This window comes from Rhopalosiphum padi, chromosome 2 (assembly GCF_020882245.1).
Source record: "Rhopalosiphum padi isolate XX-2018 chromosome 2, ASM2088224v1, whole genome shotgun sequence".
Taxonomy (NCBI): domain Eukaryota; kingdom Metazoa; phylum Arthropoda; class Insecta; order Hemiptera; family Aphididae; genus Rhopalosiphum; species Rhopalosiphum padi.
In genome coordinates this window covers 74,379,323-74,398,512 of record NC_083598.1, presented here as the reverse complement: position 1 = coordinate 74,398,512, position 19,190 = coordinate 74,379,323, and the positions used below count along the sequence as shown (strand labels likewise).

General features: G+C 35.9%; 1 protein-coding gene across 1 annotated transcript in view; it reads left to right on the top strand.

Annotated features, from left to right (window-relative positions):
• Nucleotides 1-1,778: 1,778 nt before the first annotated feature.
• Nucleotides 1,779-19,190, top strand: part of LOC132920717 (homeobox protein Hox-B1-like) — a 54,312-nt gene continuing 36,900 nt past the window's right edge. The window contains exon 1 of the mRNA XM_060983344.1: nt 1,779-3,304. Within this exon, the coding sequence (XP_060839327.1) occupies nt 2,206-3,304 (1,099 nt within the window). The 5' untranslated portion in view covers nt 1,779-2,205. The remainder of the gene's footprint in view (nt 3,305-19,190) is intronic.

Below are 19,190 nucleotides of genomic sequence, written 5' to 3'. Positions count from 1 at the left end.
AAGCGTAAAATAAAAACCGCTGTAGGCCACCACAACGGCGACGTCGGAATATAATATTATAAAGAGGAGAGAATGTATAATAGGTACAAAATTACGATTCTAATGAGCCCTGCCTGCTGCTGTGACTACGCTGTTCTAGTGCAGAGATGTTTAAAATCGTGTTATTATTATCGATATAATATTATAATGGCTGTCACGGCGTGATGGGACGAGAGCGAACTATATATATATGTAACCCGTATGGCCGATGACTTACGATTAAGTATACTCGGGTGGATCCATAGGCACGAAAAACACCCTATATTTGGGTTTTGGTGCCTAAAAAAAAAAATAATAATAAGCTTAGATAATTTTTTAATACGTTTGATAATATCTCATACGTGATATCACCTATCACCATATCGTAAAATTAATGAAAAAAAAAAAAATACAATCTCATCCTATAATATAATATGTTACCTACTGTAATAATCGTTTATAATATGTAATGCCTTATATAAATGTCTAAACGCTTTGCTAAAAAAAAAACATTAACTTATATAAAATCTATAGCTCCAATGTGGTTAAACATTGACAATTTATACAATATTTCCACTACAATATTGAATTTTTGCTATATTATATTTGTCGAAATAAGATTAATTTAGATAGTTTTAAAATGTATAGGTACTTTAACTTAAACATATTTGTTTCTGTAAATTATATATTTATAATGTTTTTTTTTTTTATTTTTAAACTTTTTTTCGCGTGTCTTGAAAAATCAAGTTTTAGCCAGTACACGAGAGGTATCAACGGAAATACACTAAATTGTTATTAGATATAACTATATATATATACGAAAATCGTTTGGCATCGTCGTCGTCGTCGGAGTATACCTAAATAATAATAAAAATCAAGCCTTGTCGGTGGGCCGATGCGCGTATACATGGACGACGTCGACGACGAATACTAATACTCGTTAGGCCACCCAGTTAGCGTCACGATAGGAACACATAAATGCTACAACTACAGTATATATATATATATACATATACACATATATTATACATACACACACACACAGACGATATATAATATTATTCAGAAACGCGTCGTGAATGCGCGTGCGCGTGTAATAATAATAATGATTAGGTATTATTATTATAACGCCGCCGCCGCGTGTGCGCGGGGAGAATATTATTATATTATATTATATTATATTATTATTATTATAAACGAAAAGAGAGAACTCGCGACGGGCGAGCGCGTCGAGCCGCGAGTTATATAGCCGCGCACGGTGTACCTACCTACGACCAGAGCGATCGGACCGACGGCCGTTGAACGCGGCGGTCGAGGGGAGGGCGATATAGCCGTGTCGCGCTAATAAATTACGTCCGAGATGAATCGGCCTGGTGTATCGTGTGATGGTTAACGCGGCGGCGGCGATATAGCGATGTACATATTATTATTATATACAGACGAGCGCGGTGGCGATGAAGAAAACATAATTTAGTGTTTAAAAGAGGAGAGGGCCACCGCCGCCGCCGACGGTGTCGATGTCGGCGTCTGTGTGTGTGTGTGTGTGTCCGTCCGCCGAGCCGACAAAGGAGGCGTAATTAAAGGGTTGAGGCGGCGGAGTGTTCGTCGGTGCGGACGGGCGTATGGGCGGCGCGGAGCCCGTCGATTGGTCGGCGGCACCGGTGCCGCCGCCCGGCGCGCGCCGTCCCACAGCCGGAGCCGCCGTTCCCCCCGACGACGTCCCGCGCTACAAACGACGACGACGACGACGGAGGTGCCGCCGCCGCCGCAGCACGACGACCGACCGCCGCCGCTGACGGATTAATACTCAGTGGACTCGCCGTCAGTGCGCACCGCCCGCGTTTTACACACACGTTCTCGTCTCGCTCCGCCGCCGCCGTTTACAGATTTGTTTTGTAAGAAATATATTATCTCACTAAAGATAATACGGTTTCACGTCCACGTCAATTCGGTTTCGTGTTTTCGATTCGTTTAACATAATATTATATAATTATTATTATAAATATTGTCGTTCGGAGTTGCGCGTCGTCGCTGCGTGTCTAACATCATATAACCGTGTACGTACGTCACGATAACGTCAATCCATTCGGCGGGTGTGACTATATATTATAATACCTTTACAGTTTCGCGCTCTCCGTAGATCGGACGTACTCGCGGTGCCGATCGCGTTCGGGACATGTGCTGTTGATGACTCCAGTCGCGGATAGCATGAAATCCATAGCGTTGTTGCGCACCACCACCACCAACAACAACAACAACAAGAGTTGTTACTACGGCGGTTACCCGACCGACCTGAGCGGTTACGCCGCGGCCGCTAGGTGCCGATCGCCCCGTAGCCCGGTGGCCGACGACACGGACGACATAAGCGTCGGCAGGCCGTCGCCGCCGGCGTCGGCCGAGTGCTACGCCCGGTTGCACGACGACGGCGGCGGTCATGGGTCCGACACGTCGTCGTCGGGCGGCGGTTCCGATTACTTCGAACCGCTGAAGAAGTTGGGCACCGTGCAGATTGACAAGGTGAGCTACGGCATAAGCGACCGCAAGAGCTACGCGCCAAAGCGTCGGGCGCACAGGCTGCACCAGCAGCACCAGCCGTCCTTGTCGTCGCCACCACCGCCGCCGCTGCTCGACGGCTGTCCGTCGTCCGGTCGCGTCGACATGATGACGATGACGACGACGGCCACGCAACAAGGTGGCCGGACCATCGCCGGCTCTTCGGCCGTTGCCGAGGACGCGCAGCCCGTGGCCGGCGTCAAATCGTTCAGCATCGCCGACATACTCAGCCACGAACCGTCGTCGGCGGGCGGCAAACCGCCGTCGGCCACGGCTGCCGACGACGCGGCCAAGATCGTGAGACCGTGGGCCGAGGAGTACCAGCCACCTTGCAGCTCGTTCGCGCCGCCGCCGCCTCCTCCGCCGCCTGCTCACAGACAGCCTGTCGTCGGTGCCCTGTTCCCGCACTCGCTGTTCATACAGCACCTACAGCACCAGCAGCAGCAACAGCAACACCATCACCATCAGCATCACCACCAGCACCGGCCAAAGTCGGCAGACTACGAGACTTCCACGTGCACCAGCGGCCGGTCCAGCACGGACGGAAGCGAGTGTTGCACCAGTCCGGAAATAGCGAGTTGCACCCAATCGAACCCGTCGTTGTCGTCCGCGGCCGCGGCCAGGAAACAGCAAGCGGCCGGCAAGAACAACGACAACTCGTCACCGCTGGACGCTCTGTTCCAGATGACCAGCAAGACGTTCGATCAACTGCACGGTGACCCGTCCGGAGCCGGTAAGTGCAACGTTCAATATATTTTTCAAATTGTTTCGTTTCGTTTTTGGATTTAGAAAACGAAGGGGTTTTCCAATATTTATTAGGTAATAGGGACCACATACGTGTTGACAAATCCAATATTCATTGTTTATATTTACCCGCCAATAACGGTCGATATCGTGGAAATTACATCGTTTGTTTTAATCGTCCGGAACGAGAAATTATAATTTACGAAAATCTAGTCACATTTTTGAGGTACGCGATGACCAAACACATTTGATGCGATGCGTTATAATAATATCATAACCAGAATCATAACTGTTCCAATAGATAAATTTATATTTATCTACGCGCCGTGCATTATGCTATAAAAGTTGAACTATAAGGTTTCCAAATCATAAATCGATTTTATCGTCGACTCAATATTACTGCTACATCGAAAAATAGGAAATCGGTTTTGTCAAGCGCCGTCCCGGTTTTGTATCATTTAATATCCAACTCGTTAATTCTGTCATAACTGCAGTAGCTATATATAATGTATAAATTATTATGCACACGAGACGGCACTCCGACTCTGTCGTGTTAATGGGTTTTTATTGTAACGTTTCAAGGATTTTTTTCCCATTCAAAACATTATAATTGGCATGCACCGGTATGTCGCACATTTCGATTTAGCCTATGGCCTATAGCTAGGATACTTAGGTACCTAAATTATATTATTGTCGACTGTGTTACATATAGTCGGAACTCAGCGGGACACCTATATATATCTGAAGACTGAAATAATAAAAATAAAAGATGAAAATAATAACAGAACCAACGCATTAGTTTTTGTCGGACGTATATAATATCATATTATTAAATTTACTCTAAAAAAAATTATCCACCACACTAGAATTCTTAATTCGTAAATATTGTGTATTGCTACATTCAATTGGGATTAAAAAATAAATAAAAAATATAATATAATATGTATTTTGTATATTGATTAATAGTAATACGACTCATGAAAAATGTTTGAATTCCCTTCATTTGTGTGATTGCTATGCCGTGAAAAAGTTATAACTAGCAATTCAATAATTAGCTCTCCTCAAAACTAGGAAATTTATCACCCAACCGTTAGACATCACTTTATGGTATTTACTATATACCTAGTGTATGTTTGACACCCTCCAAAGACCATTTGACACCAGACAATAATTATATATTTATTTAAATACTCATTTTACATTTGTAGGTATTATAGTATAGCTAATTTTTAACATTAACGATGAGTAATTGTGTGACAATGATTGACAATTAATAATTTAGAAACAGTGATGGGTACATGATAACATTATTACTGATTTTTTGACTTTTTAAATCTAATTTTTAATGATTACCTAAGACTATTTAAATAACTTTTTTATCATTTTGTTTATGGGGAAATTTTAAATAAGGTGGACATCCACTTATATTTATACAACAAACATTATAAATAACGTTATTATCGGAATTTTGTGAAACTCATTAAATTTAAATCAATCAATAACATATAAAAGCTATATAAGGTACACTTTTGCTACACATTAATTAATTTGTCGGTGTTTTTTTTTTAAAAAATAACTGCAAGCCTACTTATTGTATTACTCAGCTTTTACATACAGTTGTATAAAATAGTCATTTCATCCTACTTATTTAATATATTTATTTAAATAAATTATATATGAATAAGAAAACAATAGGAAATTTCGATATCAGTATTGTATCGTTTTATCGAACTCAACAATTATCGAATATCGTTCGGAACATATCCCTAAATAAAATTCTAGATTTGGAACTAAATTGTATACCTTTATGGCAGACCCATATATGAAAATATTATACGACAACAAATAATAGATTTATCTTGAGTGATTGTTTATTACACCAATTATAATAGGTAGTTGATTTTAAGGGTTGCATTTAAAATTGTAAATTTTACGGTTAGTCGTTACTAATGATTTTTTTTACTTAGGTAAATAAAAATTGTAAATTCCACCGACAACTATTATTGATGTTTAGCTTTTATACTTTAAAGTTTTTGATGTGTTACCCAGTTGAATAAATTATTTAATTACCTAAACGACTCGTATTTATAAACCTAAACTTCTACTATTATTAATAATTTCATAAAATGTCACATTAAGTCCCGGTAAACAATATTATTTAAACTATAATTAATCCAGCAATAAAAACAAAAAAATATACATTTATTATTTTCATTTTTTAAATATATGCTTTTTTACGATAAAAAATATTAATTAATTACATCATTATATTTTTTTCTAATCTATAGTTGTAAATAATAAATAAATAATAAAATCATGTACGCATTATAATATATTATATGACGTTTTACATATATAAAGAGGTTGATGCGTACATTTTCCATTTTTGTCATTAACACACTCACACACAATTGAAATATACCTACTTTAAACATCGACAATTAACACAATTAGAACGAAAATTAATGAGGTCTTTAAAACTAATATATACTATATAACCAATAATAATTTTGTTCGGTTTAGCTTTTCGAAATAATTCACGTGTATATATCTACTTCAACCGCAAACATAATTATGTGTAGGTATCAGAACATAACGGTAACATCATTAAAATATTTAAGAAGCGAATAAAATAATTACAATACGTATAATAACCGAAATATATATTATTATATATAGATATATACCGTACAATTAATAATGATATTATTTATAATTATTAATTCATGGCCTCGCGCGGTTGCCCGTTGAACACGATCGCGAATCGATTCATCATTCATCATATATATATTATATGCTACTTGATTGTCTAAATTATCTAATTGTGGGTAAATCCTAACAAAGGGGTAGGCAACCGGGCGTTTTCCAGGGTTTAATTTTATGCGTCTTACGAATGTTCAACAACCCCATAAGAGGGGCACAATTTCATGTTATTCTTCACGGTAGATTGCAAATGAATGCTTTGCTGCGAATCACACTCGAACACTTGGCCGGCGCTAAATAATGCGTGTATTATAATATTGTATATAATAAGCATTGGTATAATGTGTAGGCACTATACAATATAAAAGGGGTGCAAGGAAAACAAAAATCTTCAAACGATCGATCGATCGTCTGCAACAATACTCGAAAATCGAGGGCTCCCGCACGCACACACACACACACACACACACACACACACACACACACACACACATACCACACGCATGCAAACACACATACACACACAGTGCACGCGGACACATAAATATTGTTTAGGTGAGAAATAAAACCGCCCTTCTGACGTCCCGCGGCCGCCCTTCACGGACCACCCCGCAGTAAGGTACCCATGAACGTGGGTTTTCTTTAAGCGCGCGTGGAACAATAGAATAACCGACCAGTCTTCGACGTCATTAGGAGGTTAATACAAAATATACCTATTATATGCTATATAGTGTTTCGTATATGTGTTGCGCTTCGCACCACCGTATATGTAATAACAACAATAAATAACGCCTAAACTCTGAGCCCCGTGTATAATTAAAACATTATTTGTATATGACGTATTAATAACGCCGAATGGAAGAAATAATAATAACAACGAGCAATAATATTATACGGGAAATTTAATTATATTACACGGCGAGGTGGACATAGAGCAGATGTTGTTGTTACCCTCTGACGGCCCGCCGCGCAGCGTTTTCGGTTTCCATGTCCCTAGTCTACTTGTCGTGCCTAATTTATGTGGTCTTGTGATTCAAATTTTATTCTTTAGCACCGTTTTCTATTACATTATGCCTACACGCGGACCACCCTCCACTACAGCGGCATATATAGTACTTATAGGTACGTTGTGCGGTCTTTTTACCATCTCTACGGCCCCCTAACGTTGTCTTTAAATGCGTTACGATGACTACATTTTATACAACATGTTGATAATATGTAGGTACCTAACTACCTTAACTAAGATGATACTATATTAATTTAACTACTGTGTTATTATTATAATATGATATTACATAATCGCACGAGGCTATTACGATGGCAACAGTACTTAATAATATAAGGTAAAGCACAGCGGAACGGTGTTGTATACCTACAAGGCTACAAACGTTTATAGAAAATATTTCTGCACCAAATCTTTTTATTTCAACTCGTGCTTATCAACATTAGGATTCTACAATATTTATATACGAATTTAATGTTGATTGTATATTAAGTAAAACAAATTTAGTATAATGTGAAAAATATGTCATGGTTTTTTTTCTAAGCACTCTGAAAACATTAAAATATTATAATATGTTCTATTGTAATAACATCTATAACAAAATAAAACTCGATTTATAATCTCAAAATTTTAAATTTTCAAATTGCTTTAATTGCTTTAATTGTCATACTCTTACATGAAAAAACAATCCAATCTAACACTAAAAGATATATTTTAATTTTCAGAATGTCCCAAAGTAAATTATTTTCTATTAAAACAAGTAAACAATAAAATTCAAAAAAAAAATTATATTATTTTTAAACAGTTTTATTTAAGTATAATATAAATTACCTACCTAATTCAACGTAACATTTTATTTTTGTTAAACTTATACGAACAATTGACTGATATAACGAGTGTCTTAGCTTACAAGCAAAAAACATCTTGTAATATGCCATAGTAATTAGCTAAATTAAAAAGACATGATAGTAATTATTATCTATTTATTTTTAACTAGGCATGTCAGATGTCGCGAGTTTTAAGTGTTTTAACTCGAATATATTTTTATTCGAATTAAATAGAAAATAGTAATGAATAAAAATACATTAAATAAAGAGTATGCATTTTTAACGTAACATAGCTATTATTATTTATTACAATGTGTAGCACTAAGTCTACGAAATCTTAAAACGCGTGGCATGGTATTGCACCGCTAGTTTTTTCAGGTAGTAATAATTATTTATAAATTATAGAAAATCCGAGCCTTGAATAATGAGCATATAGTATACGTGGGTACTTTCAACGGTCCTAAACGCGCACGGGATGTTTGTAAGCATAATATAATACAATACATACCTACCTTGTTTATACAGTAGCGTATAATATCGATTTTCCCTCACTAAGCAGCCGACAGCAAATTATAACCGACACGCGAATAACGTGTCAATCTCGTCGTAAAGCAGAACACAATTTCACCGAGTATTTTTCATAATGTACTAATAGGTACACAGATATTGATTTTTGAACGGAAAGTTCAACATTGTACCATTTTTCGGCAATCAAATATAAATGAATACAGAATTTTATTTTTATTTTCGAATGTCAATCTATATTGCAGAATATATAATAGATTAACTCGATGATCGATTGGACTCGATGACTTGCAATCTGTCGATAAACATGTTTTGTGATATACAATTTGTATACATTCCGTGAATATTAAATTTTAAATTTTACGAACATAATACTTTGGTAATTTAGAATAATGTATAATATGTCAGGTGGGTTTCAATAGTTTAAAATATATTGTTTTAATATTGCATACGTACGGTATAATATAGTATCTATATATAGTATATATTTATGTAATACAAATATCCGTTATAAGAAATTGCCCTTACTAAAAAAAACGATCTAAAAACAATATTTTTTGGCTATAAATAAATGTCATAATATATATTTTTATTTTTTATTGATAAATAATTATTCATTAATTCGGATTATTTATTTTTAAACACAAAAATTTCGTTTATCGTTCATTTTCAATATTGTCGGCGTTTTAATATACATAATAATATACTAACAGTCGTAAATTTGGAGTTAAGTCACATTAGATACGTTACATTATTTTATTGTTTTAAATTTGTTGTCAAGTAAGTGTGTTAAAAACATTAAATTAATGAAAAAAAAAAACACTGTACAATTTTGTGTTAAATCTGATATCTGTTTGTATATTTTTAGCGCATACAAGTCGTATATTTCCAAGTTTTATTTTTTTTCGTTTAGTGCACATAATGTTCTGTGCTCTCGGGTTGTGGTAATTATTATTATTACTATGGTTGACTCTGTTAAAACAAACGTTTAATAAACCGTTTTCTCGTATACCGTAACGCGCGTGGCGAAGGGGACGTCATTGGATTTTTAGCTTAATAAATCCTCTCGTGTGCGGATCCCGTCGTCGTCATCTCCCTCTACCAACAAACCGGGGTAATAAAAACAAATCTGTTTCTAGACGGCCCTGATGGTTATATATCCCTCCAAACTTTAACCCCTCGTCACCGGTCCAACAGTGAAATTTATGTCGTTTGGCAGTACCGGCGTTTATTATGTTGAACATTGTTCCATTCCGCGTAATTCCCACTGATGCGACGAGGTAAATAAAAGGAAAACCAATTGAAATCTAAAACGCGTATTCTGTGGCTGTTCTTCAAATAATCAAAATCCGAATCCACCACGTTAATTTAGAGAACAGAAAAAAGACTTACAAACCCGAATAAAGGCATTCGTCGTCCATATAATATTATACAGCACCTATTGCGTTTATTACGTTTTTTTTTTATATTTAAAATAAGCGTTTTTGAGTTTTTGGTTTTAAATAAAGAGTTTTATTTAGGTTTAATGCAGTGTATAAAATAATAATTAGTATTTATAATAATAAAGTACCAACTAGTAAAAAAAAATATTTAATTTTTAGGTACACAAAAAAGTGATCAATTGTACTTTGTTTTAATTATATGATTTTGTATACCGGCTACAATAATAACTAATTTTTTGATACGTGCATAACATTTTGAAACATGTTACGAAATGATTAAATATGTCGCAAATTTTATGGATCAGTGATCAAACGTGTAGCTATATGTTAAATGATTTTTGATCAAATCTTAAGTTACATTCTGACTATGGCAGCGTATTATAATCGTATTAATATAATGCTCATGTAAAACGAATGTCAAAATAATTAAAATGCGTTGTCTGTTTAAAACCTAAATGCAGTAACCGGAAATGTTTTCGACTCTTACCTTAGCTCCCTGCTTTACGGTAGGACAAACATGACATCGTAATGTGGTATCGTCACATTTTTACTTAGTTTTTATCATGACAAACATGTAATATATAGTATAGCACCAGAAACGGTGTGCACTGAGCACAGTTTAGGTATATGTAGCAAATATTGTCACTAGTTACTGTAAGGTGGGTGTGACCGTTTGGTATAAATATTACCACTCGAACGATGGTATAATATACAATGTCTGTTATCTGTAGTAGGTTTTGAATTTTAAGTATGTTAAATCACGCACTGTGCGTTCAAAGGTTTGTTTCGTTTGCGATATGACGGGCAAACGACGCGATCGCCGGTGTGGTGCAGTGAAGTCATTGCGAATCGATTGACCTCGGCGTGCGCATTGGTTTCACGCGACGGCGCTGGTAACAAAAAATAAAAAAAATAATACTAATATACAACACCCGAGACGATGTTGTAGAATACCCTTTTATTCGTGAAATGATTTCAATATAATGTCTTTTTGGTGATATTTCGGCTATCCACGCGGCAATGACGACTACTTTATATAATTTTCTCGATATCAATCGAAATATAAATGTATATTTTATACAAAACGATTGCGTTTACCGACATAAACGAAATTATGTTTTCTTCTCGTATGCTATAGGAAAACCGACTGGTGTGTGTGTGTGTGCGCGCGCGTGTGTGTAAGAGTTGTGGTCAGTGTGAGAGTTCTAAGGATGAGAGGGCGCCCGCTATAGATGAACGATGATATTATTATTATTACGAAGTACCTATTGAGACTGGGATGACCGGTAGCCGCCGCAGAATCATCATCTCGAGTTGTGCGGTGGTTAATAGCACGTGAAATAACGTCGTCGTCGTTGTCGACCTGCAGTGATGGCTGGTACCTTACCTGCCAGCACCGTGTGAATTTGATTATCGACCGGTAATAATAATAGTGGAAAAAGACGCGGGCACGAACCAAACGGATGCTGCCTGTCATTATAATAATATTATTACATTAAATTATCGTTATTATTGCTATTATTATTATTATTACCGAGTTGTTGTTATATACGCTATTGCGGTGGCCAAGTCGGCTATAGTGCGGTCGGTCAGCCGCGTTTTTCCCACACGCCAGTTATCCGGTTTTCCCGCGTCTCTTGTGCGCACGTACTATACTGTAGCTATCGTTCTTCGTCTGTTATTATTATTATCATCATCATCATCATCATTCAGTGCAGGGACCGTGTATCGCACACACGGTGCAGAGATTGCTTTCTCGCGGCGGAAGTCTTTCCGTCCTCGTCGACGGGTAGCCGCAGCCACACCCACAGCCGAAGCCACAGACTCCTGCTCCGTGATCGCGTGTACCCGTTTTGTGGCTTTATTTTTTAATTTATAATATTCGAAGTAAATGGTTTTACCACTACCAGTATTCTGCTCGTATCATGACCACAGCGGTGTTTTTTTTTTACATAAATCTAGTTCTCTGATTCGGTTAACTGCACGCTGCAACATTCGCACCACCGAGAAAGTCTAAAAGATGGACTGCATCATAATATATTCTCACGTCTTTTTATTTTATTGGATGTTGGTTATATTTTTTGCCTCAAACGATATTCTTGCGAGACATATACTTGTAGGATAAGATTAATTCGCTATTTATCTACTCTTCTAATCGTCGCGTCGTTTGATACCAAAATAATTTAATTGGCCATACGTCAAGAAATCTAGATGAATTAACAAGAGCTAAAAAAAACTTTCATCGTTTTAAAACAATAATTATAGTTATTATTATGTTCAAATTCCCGCATAAATCTGCAAGCAAATCATAATTTATAATAATAACTTACGTGAAAATTCAATTAAAATTTTCATCACAATATATAGGTACCTACAATTTATCAATGTTTATGTATACGAGCTATTGTACGTGAAAATTCATTAATATTATATTTGTTTAAAGCATGTCGAAAAATTAGATGGCGAAGGGTGGGGGGGGACAATACAACTATACCGACGATGCGTAATAATATATAGGTACCTATAAGAGAGTAATTATTACCTGTGTTAAAAATGAATAGCCTATTAAATTATAGGAATTAAAAAAAAAAAATAGTGCAAGGTGGTCGAAGGAAATGCTCGTAGACTCAATTATAGTAATATTATTATTTTATTTCAAATTACTAAACATCTACACATTCTATCCGCCGTATAATAATAATAATAATAATAATAATATTCAGTATTATTCTTATATATTATGTGTTTTTTTCTTCATACTTACACGCCGATTTATAAATTATAATCATAATAATTATTACGAAGACGACCGGTCCCCACGACTAGACCTATTATACACGTCGTATATAAACCTACTGCTATTATAACTGTCGCCGCATTCGAATGACCGCGTTAGTCGTATTATACTAGGTAGAAATAGATAACTAGATATTATATAGTATGAAAAACGGTACTATTAAATTTAAACCTCGCCAGATTCTACTTTTATACTTAAAATGTTGTCGGACCTTCATCATACAAACTAGATCATCCTAATTTATACTTAAAAGCTTCTCAGCATAATCTATTTCTTCATTTTCGTACAAGGAGGAGACGTTTTAAGTTCGACCAGTTTTTAGCGATTTATGATTTATGAACGATGTATACAATACAATTTTAAAATTAATACAAGTCACTTAATAGGCAATAGCCAATACATTACATTACTATAGTGTTAAGAAACGGTTAAAATGTTTAAATGATACAAAAATATTATAAAAATGCGCTTGTACATAATTCGACTGTGTCGAGACTGGTCGCAGACTCATATACCTACTATTACAATAGTTGATAAAACACAGATATTTAAATCCTGTATAATTTTCCGAGACATGCGCGGAACTGGAATTTTGCCCCGTGCGTAAATGTGAAATTTAAATTTGTTTTAATATTACAGAACTGCTGCACACGTCAGAACGATAGGGGGGAGGTGAATGAAAAACTAGTCTGTTTCCTCCTCTTAATATACTCCTCTCGTTTTGTACCTGCAAATCGGCCCGGAGGCTGATGCAGTTGCGACGGCCGCGGTGGTCATTGAGTAATGAGCATAATATAAGACGACAGAGTGCACACATACAATATTATATATATATATACATCACTTAATACTTATAGGTATATTATATTGGTGTACTTTTATTATATATATATATATAATATCGTGTATAAGGGGATAGGAACGAAACAAAATCCGTACGATTTGCCGGCGCGTTTGTTGTCGGCGGCGGCCTAAAGGAGTGGCCGGACCGGCACCTTCTAATTGGAAGGCAGAGGTGTGTGGTCTCAAAGGTACCGACAACCTGACAGAGCCCTACCACCACCACCGCGAGCGCCTCCGCAAGCTCACCAATTCTCTATATACGTGTATGCATATATATATATAATATGTTATATACCGCCTCGACGACTTCTTCGCGTCGATATATATACACTATTAGGTACATGTATATTATTATTATTACTGTATATACTGTCTATACGCGTATATTATATACATTTCACTACTTATAATATAATATACAGATATATAGGTACGTGTGTGTGTGTCTTATCCGGCCTGTGATCCTCGGGACTTTTAATAACTTTATATATCCTCATATCCGGACGCCCACATTCACAGGCTTCGTGTTGTATTATTATACGGTTTTTTTTTTTTTTTTTAATTTGTAATTTTTTTATTACTTCAAGTCTTGTTCTTATTATTAAACGATTTATGCATGTAACGCGCGTGCGCGCTTGATCAGATATCGAAAATTATTTCTGAAGATATTATAATATGGCCATGCGTATCTTTTACAATTTTATTCCTGAAATGATTTGCTCTCGTTATTTATACACAGGTAATAATCCTCGTTTTATCGTTGTGGAATCTTTAAATTACGTCCTTTAAACTACGTTTACGAGAATTGCGTTTAAAAACTTTATTGTAGATACCTATGCGCTGCACGCTGCTGTTTGGTAAAAAAATTTAGGTATAGGTACAGGTTTTATTTGGCGTCCGTTAAATACCTCGCTCTCGTTTTCATTATACACGATTATCATGCGATGTATTTTTAAGTTCTTTCGTATAATAATATATATTAGATTATAGTAGGTATATACTAGCTGTATAGTATGTATTTTGATAAATAGTGTCCAATCACGTAACGCAAGCTTGGGCGTTGAATTAGTTAAATTTATTAAGTTTTTAATTCGTGGTTTATTTTATTGTAGGCAGTAACCCTCGATCATCTAAAAATAGCCAACTTTTATTATTTTATTTTTTATTGTGTCCAAACATTTTTTATAAATATAATAATATTGTTAATTACCTACACCCCCATTGGTAGATAACAAGTATAGGTGCTATATTTATGCACAGCGCTATATTTTATAAAATACATTAACCATTAAACTATATATTTACTATGTAAATGTATCTGCAGCGTGCGCATAATTTCAGAATATTAACTTGCAAGAACTGTATAGTATGTAAATGTACATAATGTAATAATTTAATTTATAACCGATTTAAAGGAAAATTATAAAGATAAACAATTTTGAATTTAAGCTCTTGTAAATTATATATATAAGATAATAAGATAAATAATATTTTTCATATTCAATGAATAAAATAAAATTCTCAGCAAAAATAAAATTTAATAATATAAGTGGCAAAATCTAAGTGTCTAACGATAACGATAATAATCAATGATTCTGAATTTTCAGTTATATGTCATAAGTGTACATGTATCTACCGAGAGAAACCATCACAACGGCACTATATCGAGCACGTCGCGCGTGCCGTTTGAATAGATCGATGTGGAATAATTGTATAAATAATGAGATGAGAGAGATCGTCAAAAGTATATATATATAACATACCTACACTTGGTAATCAATTAATGCGATTATAATACACGTTGTGGCTACACGCGTTGTTTAATAGCAAATAAGTGTTGGGTACGTCATATCATTATGTATATATAGGTGTATGGAAAATAATGATCTAATTCAACCTCCCATTAGTGTGCACTCAAGAGCGCGACGTCATATTATTGTAATACCGACACGCGTCATCTCGGGCGGTTTTTTGTTTGACAAAAAAATATTTGCCATACCTTTTGCCGTACGCCATCGCCGGTCGTCGGCTGATCGGTAACAATAATAATTATAACGGTCGAACAGATCCCACCACGTGGTGTAATAATAATATAGTATAGTGATTATCGTCGTCCGTCGTGTGTATACACAGACCTATACGCCGTAATGTCGTATAATATATATATATAAATAATATATTGCTTTCGACAACACAATCGGGTGGTATGCCGGCCCGTACCTCTTGCACGCACAAACTGTATTATATATATTATGTAAACGTGATACTTGCTATGTGTGTGTGTGTGTGTGTGTGTGTATACACGTTTGCCGGCGTGTAATTAACTTTGCACCGTATACATGCGCGCGCGCGCTCGCGCGCACACACACACACACTAATTTCGTATAACAAAATAATATTATCGCATTATCTACGGGAGAACAACACCATAAGGGAAACACACATACACATTGTATGCAAATTTAATTGGGGAGTCCATCATCCTTCTACTCCCTCTACGTAGACGCCGACGTCCGCGTTTTCCTTTGTGGCCTCCTCCCGTCCTTTATTTTGTTTTTGGACACATCGGCCTGTGTTATTAACTACTTAGGGCGCGGGATAAACACTGGTTTCGAAGTCGACCAACGAAATCTTCATGGTCGGCTAATGATTATGATTACCTATTGTCTGCCCAGATCCGATTATGACTATATAATATATTTATATATATATATTACGTGTGTGTGTGTGTACAATTGCGTATTATTATTATTAGTAATCGCGGCTCGTACTCCTTCACCGCGAGGGAAAACAATCGAGACCCCCTCCCACACACACACACACACACACACACACACCCCTGTCCAATGACTACGGCCCACTACAGTCCGGTTATCTACAAGTTCCTGGTTAGGTTTTTGCCCCGGTCTCTCGTTTAATATTTTATGTTTTCCACCGTTCCGACCCAAACCTCCTCAACTCACCCTTTCGGATTTCATTGGCGGCTATGTGTGCCTATGTGTATATTATAATATCAACGTTGGACGTTTTTTCAAGCAATTTAAACGAGGTTTCCACCTGCGCGTAATAAATAATAATATACGAATTCATTGGGTGTATCCGTGTAATATGTCTGCCATCATATTATTGTTACACGAAACCATCTAGAAATCCCCTTCCTTTGATATCTGTAATATGATTTAAATAGACAATATTGCCGGGAAATACAGTGTAACGCGCTACGTGGTTAGAATTATGCTATCTTAAAGCACATTGTTTTATAAATTAGATAGACTTTTTTTGATGAGAAATTAATTGAAAATTAATTGTGAATTTTTTTATACGCATCAGGTAAATACATTATACCTATTATACCTACTTTGTTGATGACGGTTGACCGAATCGTAAAATTACACAGAGTTGTTTATGTTTAAGTACCTACATACATTAGAATAAAAAAAAATCCATTTAATTTAGCGTAATATAATTATTATTATTGTTTTTTTTTATTTTATTTTTAAAGCGTATGTGGTAGCATATTATAAGTAGGTACTTGACCGTAAGAAAACTAAAGTGCCTGCTACACTAGTCACCGAAAATTATGGCGATATTTCGTTTATTTTCATGGATGCGTACATAGGTGTATACATTATAATATATTGTACAGAATATGAGATGGGGAAACCTTACATGTGAGGACCGGATATTCATTAAAAACACTGTTGCATTCGTATATTTTATTTTTTTTTCACGCGTCAGAACTACGAAATAAAACTGAAAAAATAAATAAAACAGAGGCGATTGTTGATGACATTAACGATGAAGGCTTTAAGAGATACCGTTCTCGGAGGAAACAATCTCGCTTGCCATGTACGACCGTGATTCATCATAAATACAATGTGTGTAAAAAAAAATCAGAACTATCTCGATTCATTTTCATCACGTTGTAGTAACTATAGGAGATAAAAATTGATGAATGAAAAACTTAAATATAAGACATACATTTTTGCTATTAAAATGTAGAAAAAAGAAAGTGTATACACCCTCGGGTTTTTAAGCGATAAATGTTTGTTTAAATTTTATTTAATCGTAAAAACGTGATTCAATTTAATTTTGTATTGATTTGAAACGTATAAAAAACACTCTTGGGTTAGAATATGTCAAAATATAAACATTTACCGAAAAAAAACATCGAGATCAGCAAACATATACGCGCATTAGAAAAATAATTAAAAAGTGTTATTTACATATTACGTAGGTACCTATATCTATATATATATATATATATATACTCGTATTGTTATAATAACATCGTAAATAATATATATATACATATATTTTTTTAAGAGCGCGAAAAACATAATGTGTATAATAATATTACATATAATAATAAGGACACGCGCGCGTCCTTTTGTTCGGGAATCCTGGAGAGAATAAGCGGAGAAACAAAAGAAAAGCCCTCCCTGCTGTAGTCCGTATAATAATATTATTGTATAGTGTGTAATGGGATAAAAAATTAAACCACGTGTAATGCGCACTGCCTGTATAATATACACCACCGCCGTTCGAGTTATAATATTAATAATAATAATAACAACCGGAGGAGATAATAATATTATTAATATACGAAGAGTCGTTTACACACGCGGTCGTCGTTGTGTACACACGGATACCGTTTGCGCACACAAATTGATCCGCTACCTTAATCCTAATGAACTGCCGCCGCTGTATTAATCATTTCGTTATATTATTATTATTATACATTATAGTCGTAATAGTAGTAGTCATCGGCGGGACTTCCTTGGCGAGTATTATGTTCTCGTCGTTGTAATGAACACCACCGCCGAAGACCATCGTCGTCGTCGTCGTCGTCATCGTCATCGCCGTCGTCTGTCCGAAATACACGAGAAGAGCACTATTATAAGTATAGTATAATATAATACACCTCGATCATTATTATCGTTGTTAGGTATTATATTAGACGGCGGTGGTTACCGCGCGCGCCGATCTATAATGATCTCTCGGGTCCGGTCTTTCGCGGTCCACGCGGCGGCGTGGGTAGGTATAGCTCAAATCTCAATTACCGAAAATAAAAACCAGACGATTAGCAACAAAACACCGGATCGCGTTGTTATTATTATTATCATTATATATTACGCGTGTTACAGAATATAATGTTATATGTTATTCATGCGGTGTGTATAATACAATATCAAACCCGTGGGGCGGGGGCAGCGTATTACTATTATATTTTTGTTGACGACCACGATGGGTTTAATTGAGACGTAAACGCGTGTAACGTTGTAGTTGCTGTTGTTGTTGTTGTTGTCATTTGATTCGTTTAATAGGAGCACAGCGTGTAGTGTTCCGTTGCCGCCACTACTTACAACTACTATCGTGTAATATCTCGTAAATGGACCGGTAATGGTCGACTGCTGATGCTGCAGTGTCGGCTTTAGCGGCAGTAACCGTGTCGGGGGGAATTTTTTTTTTACACCATATTATTATTACTATTACATATATTATTATATTACATTATACATTATTATGTACCGCCGAGCCGGTCTCTTATAAAATATCGCGAGCGCCGCCGTGCGCAACATTTCAAAAGGAAAATAACGTATGTAATCGTTAAAAGCAACCCTAATAACATAATATATAGGTAATAATAACGATGATTATGATGATAGCAAACTCAAAACCACAGTGTACGCGTGAAAAGGACCGTGTCGGCAATTCATCCTTTTATTTTTATT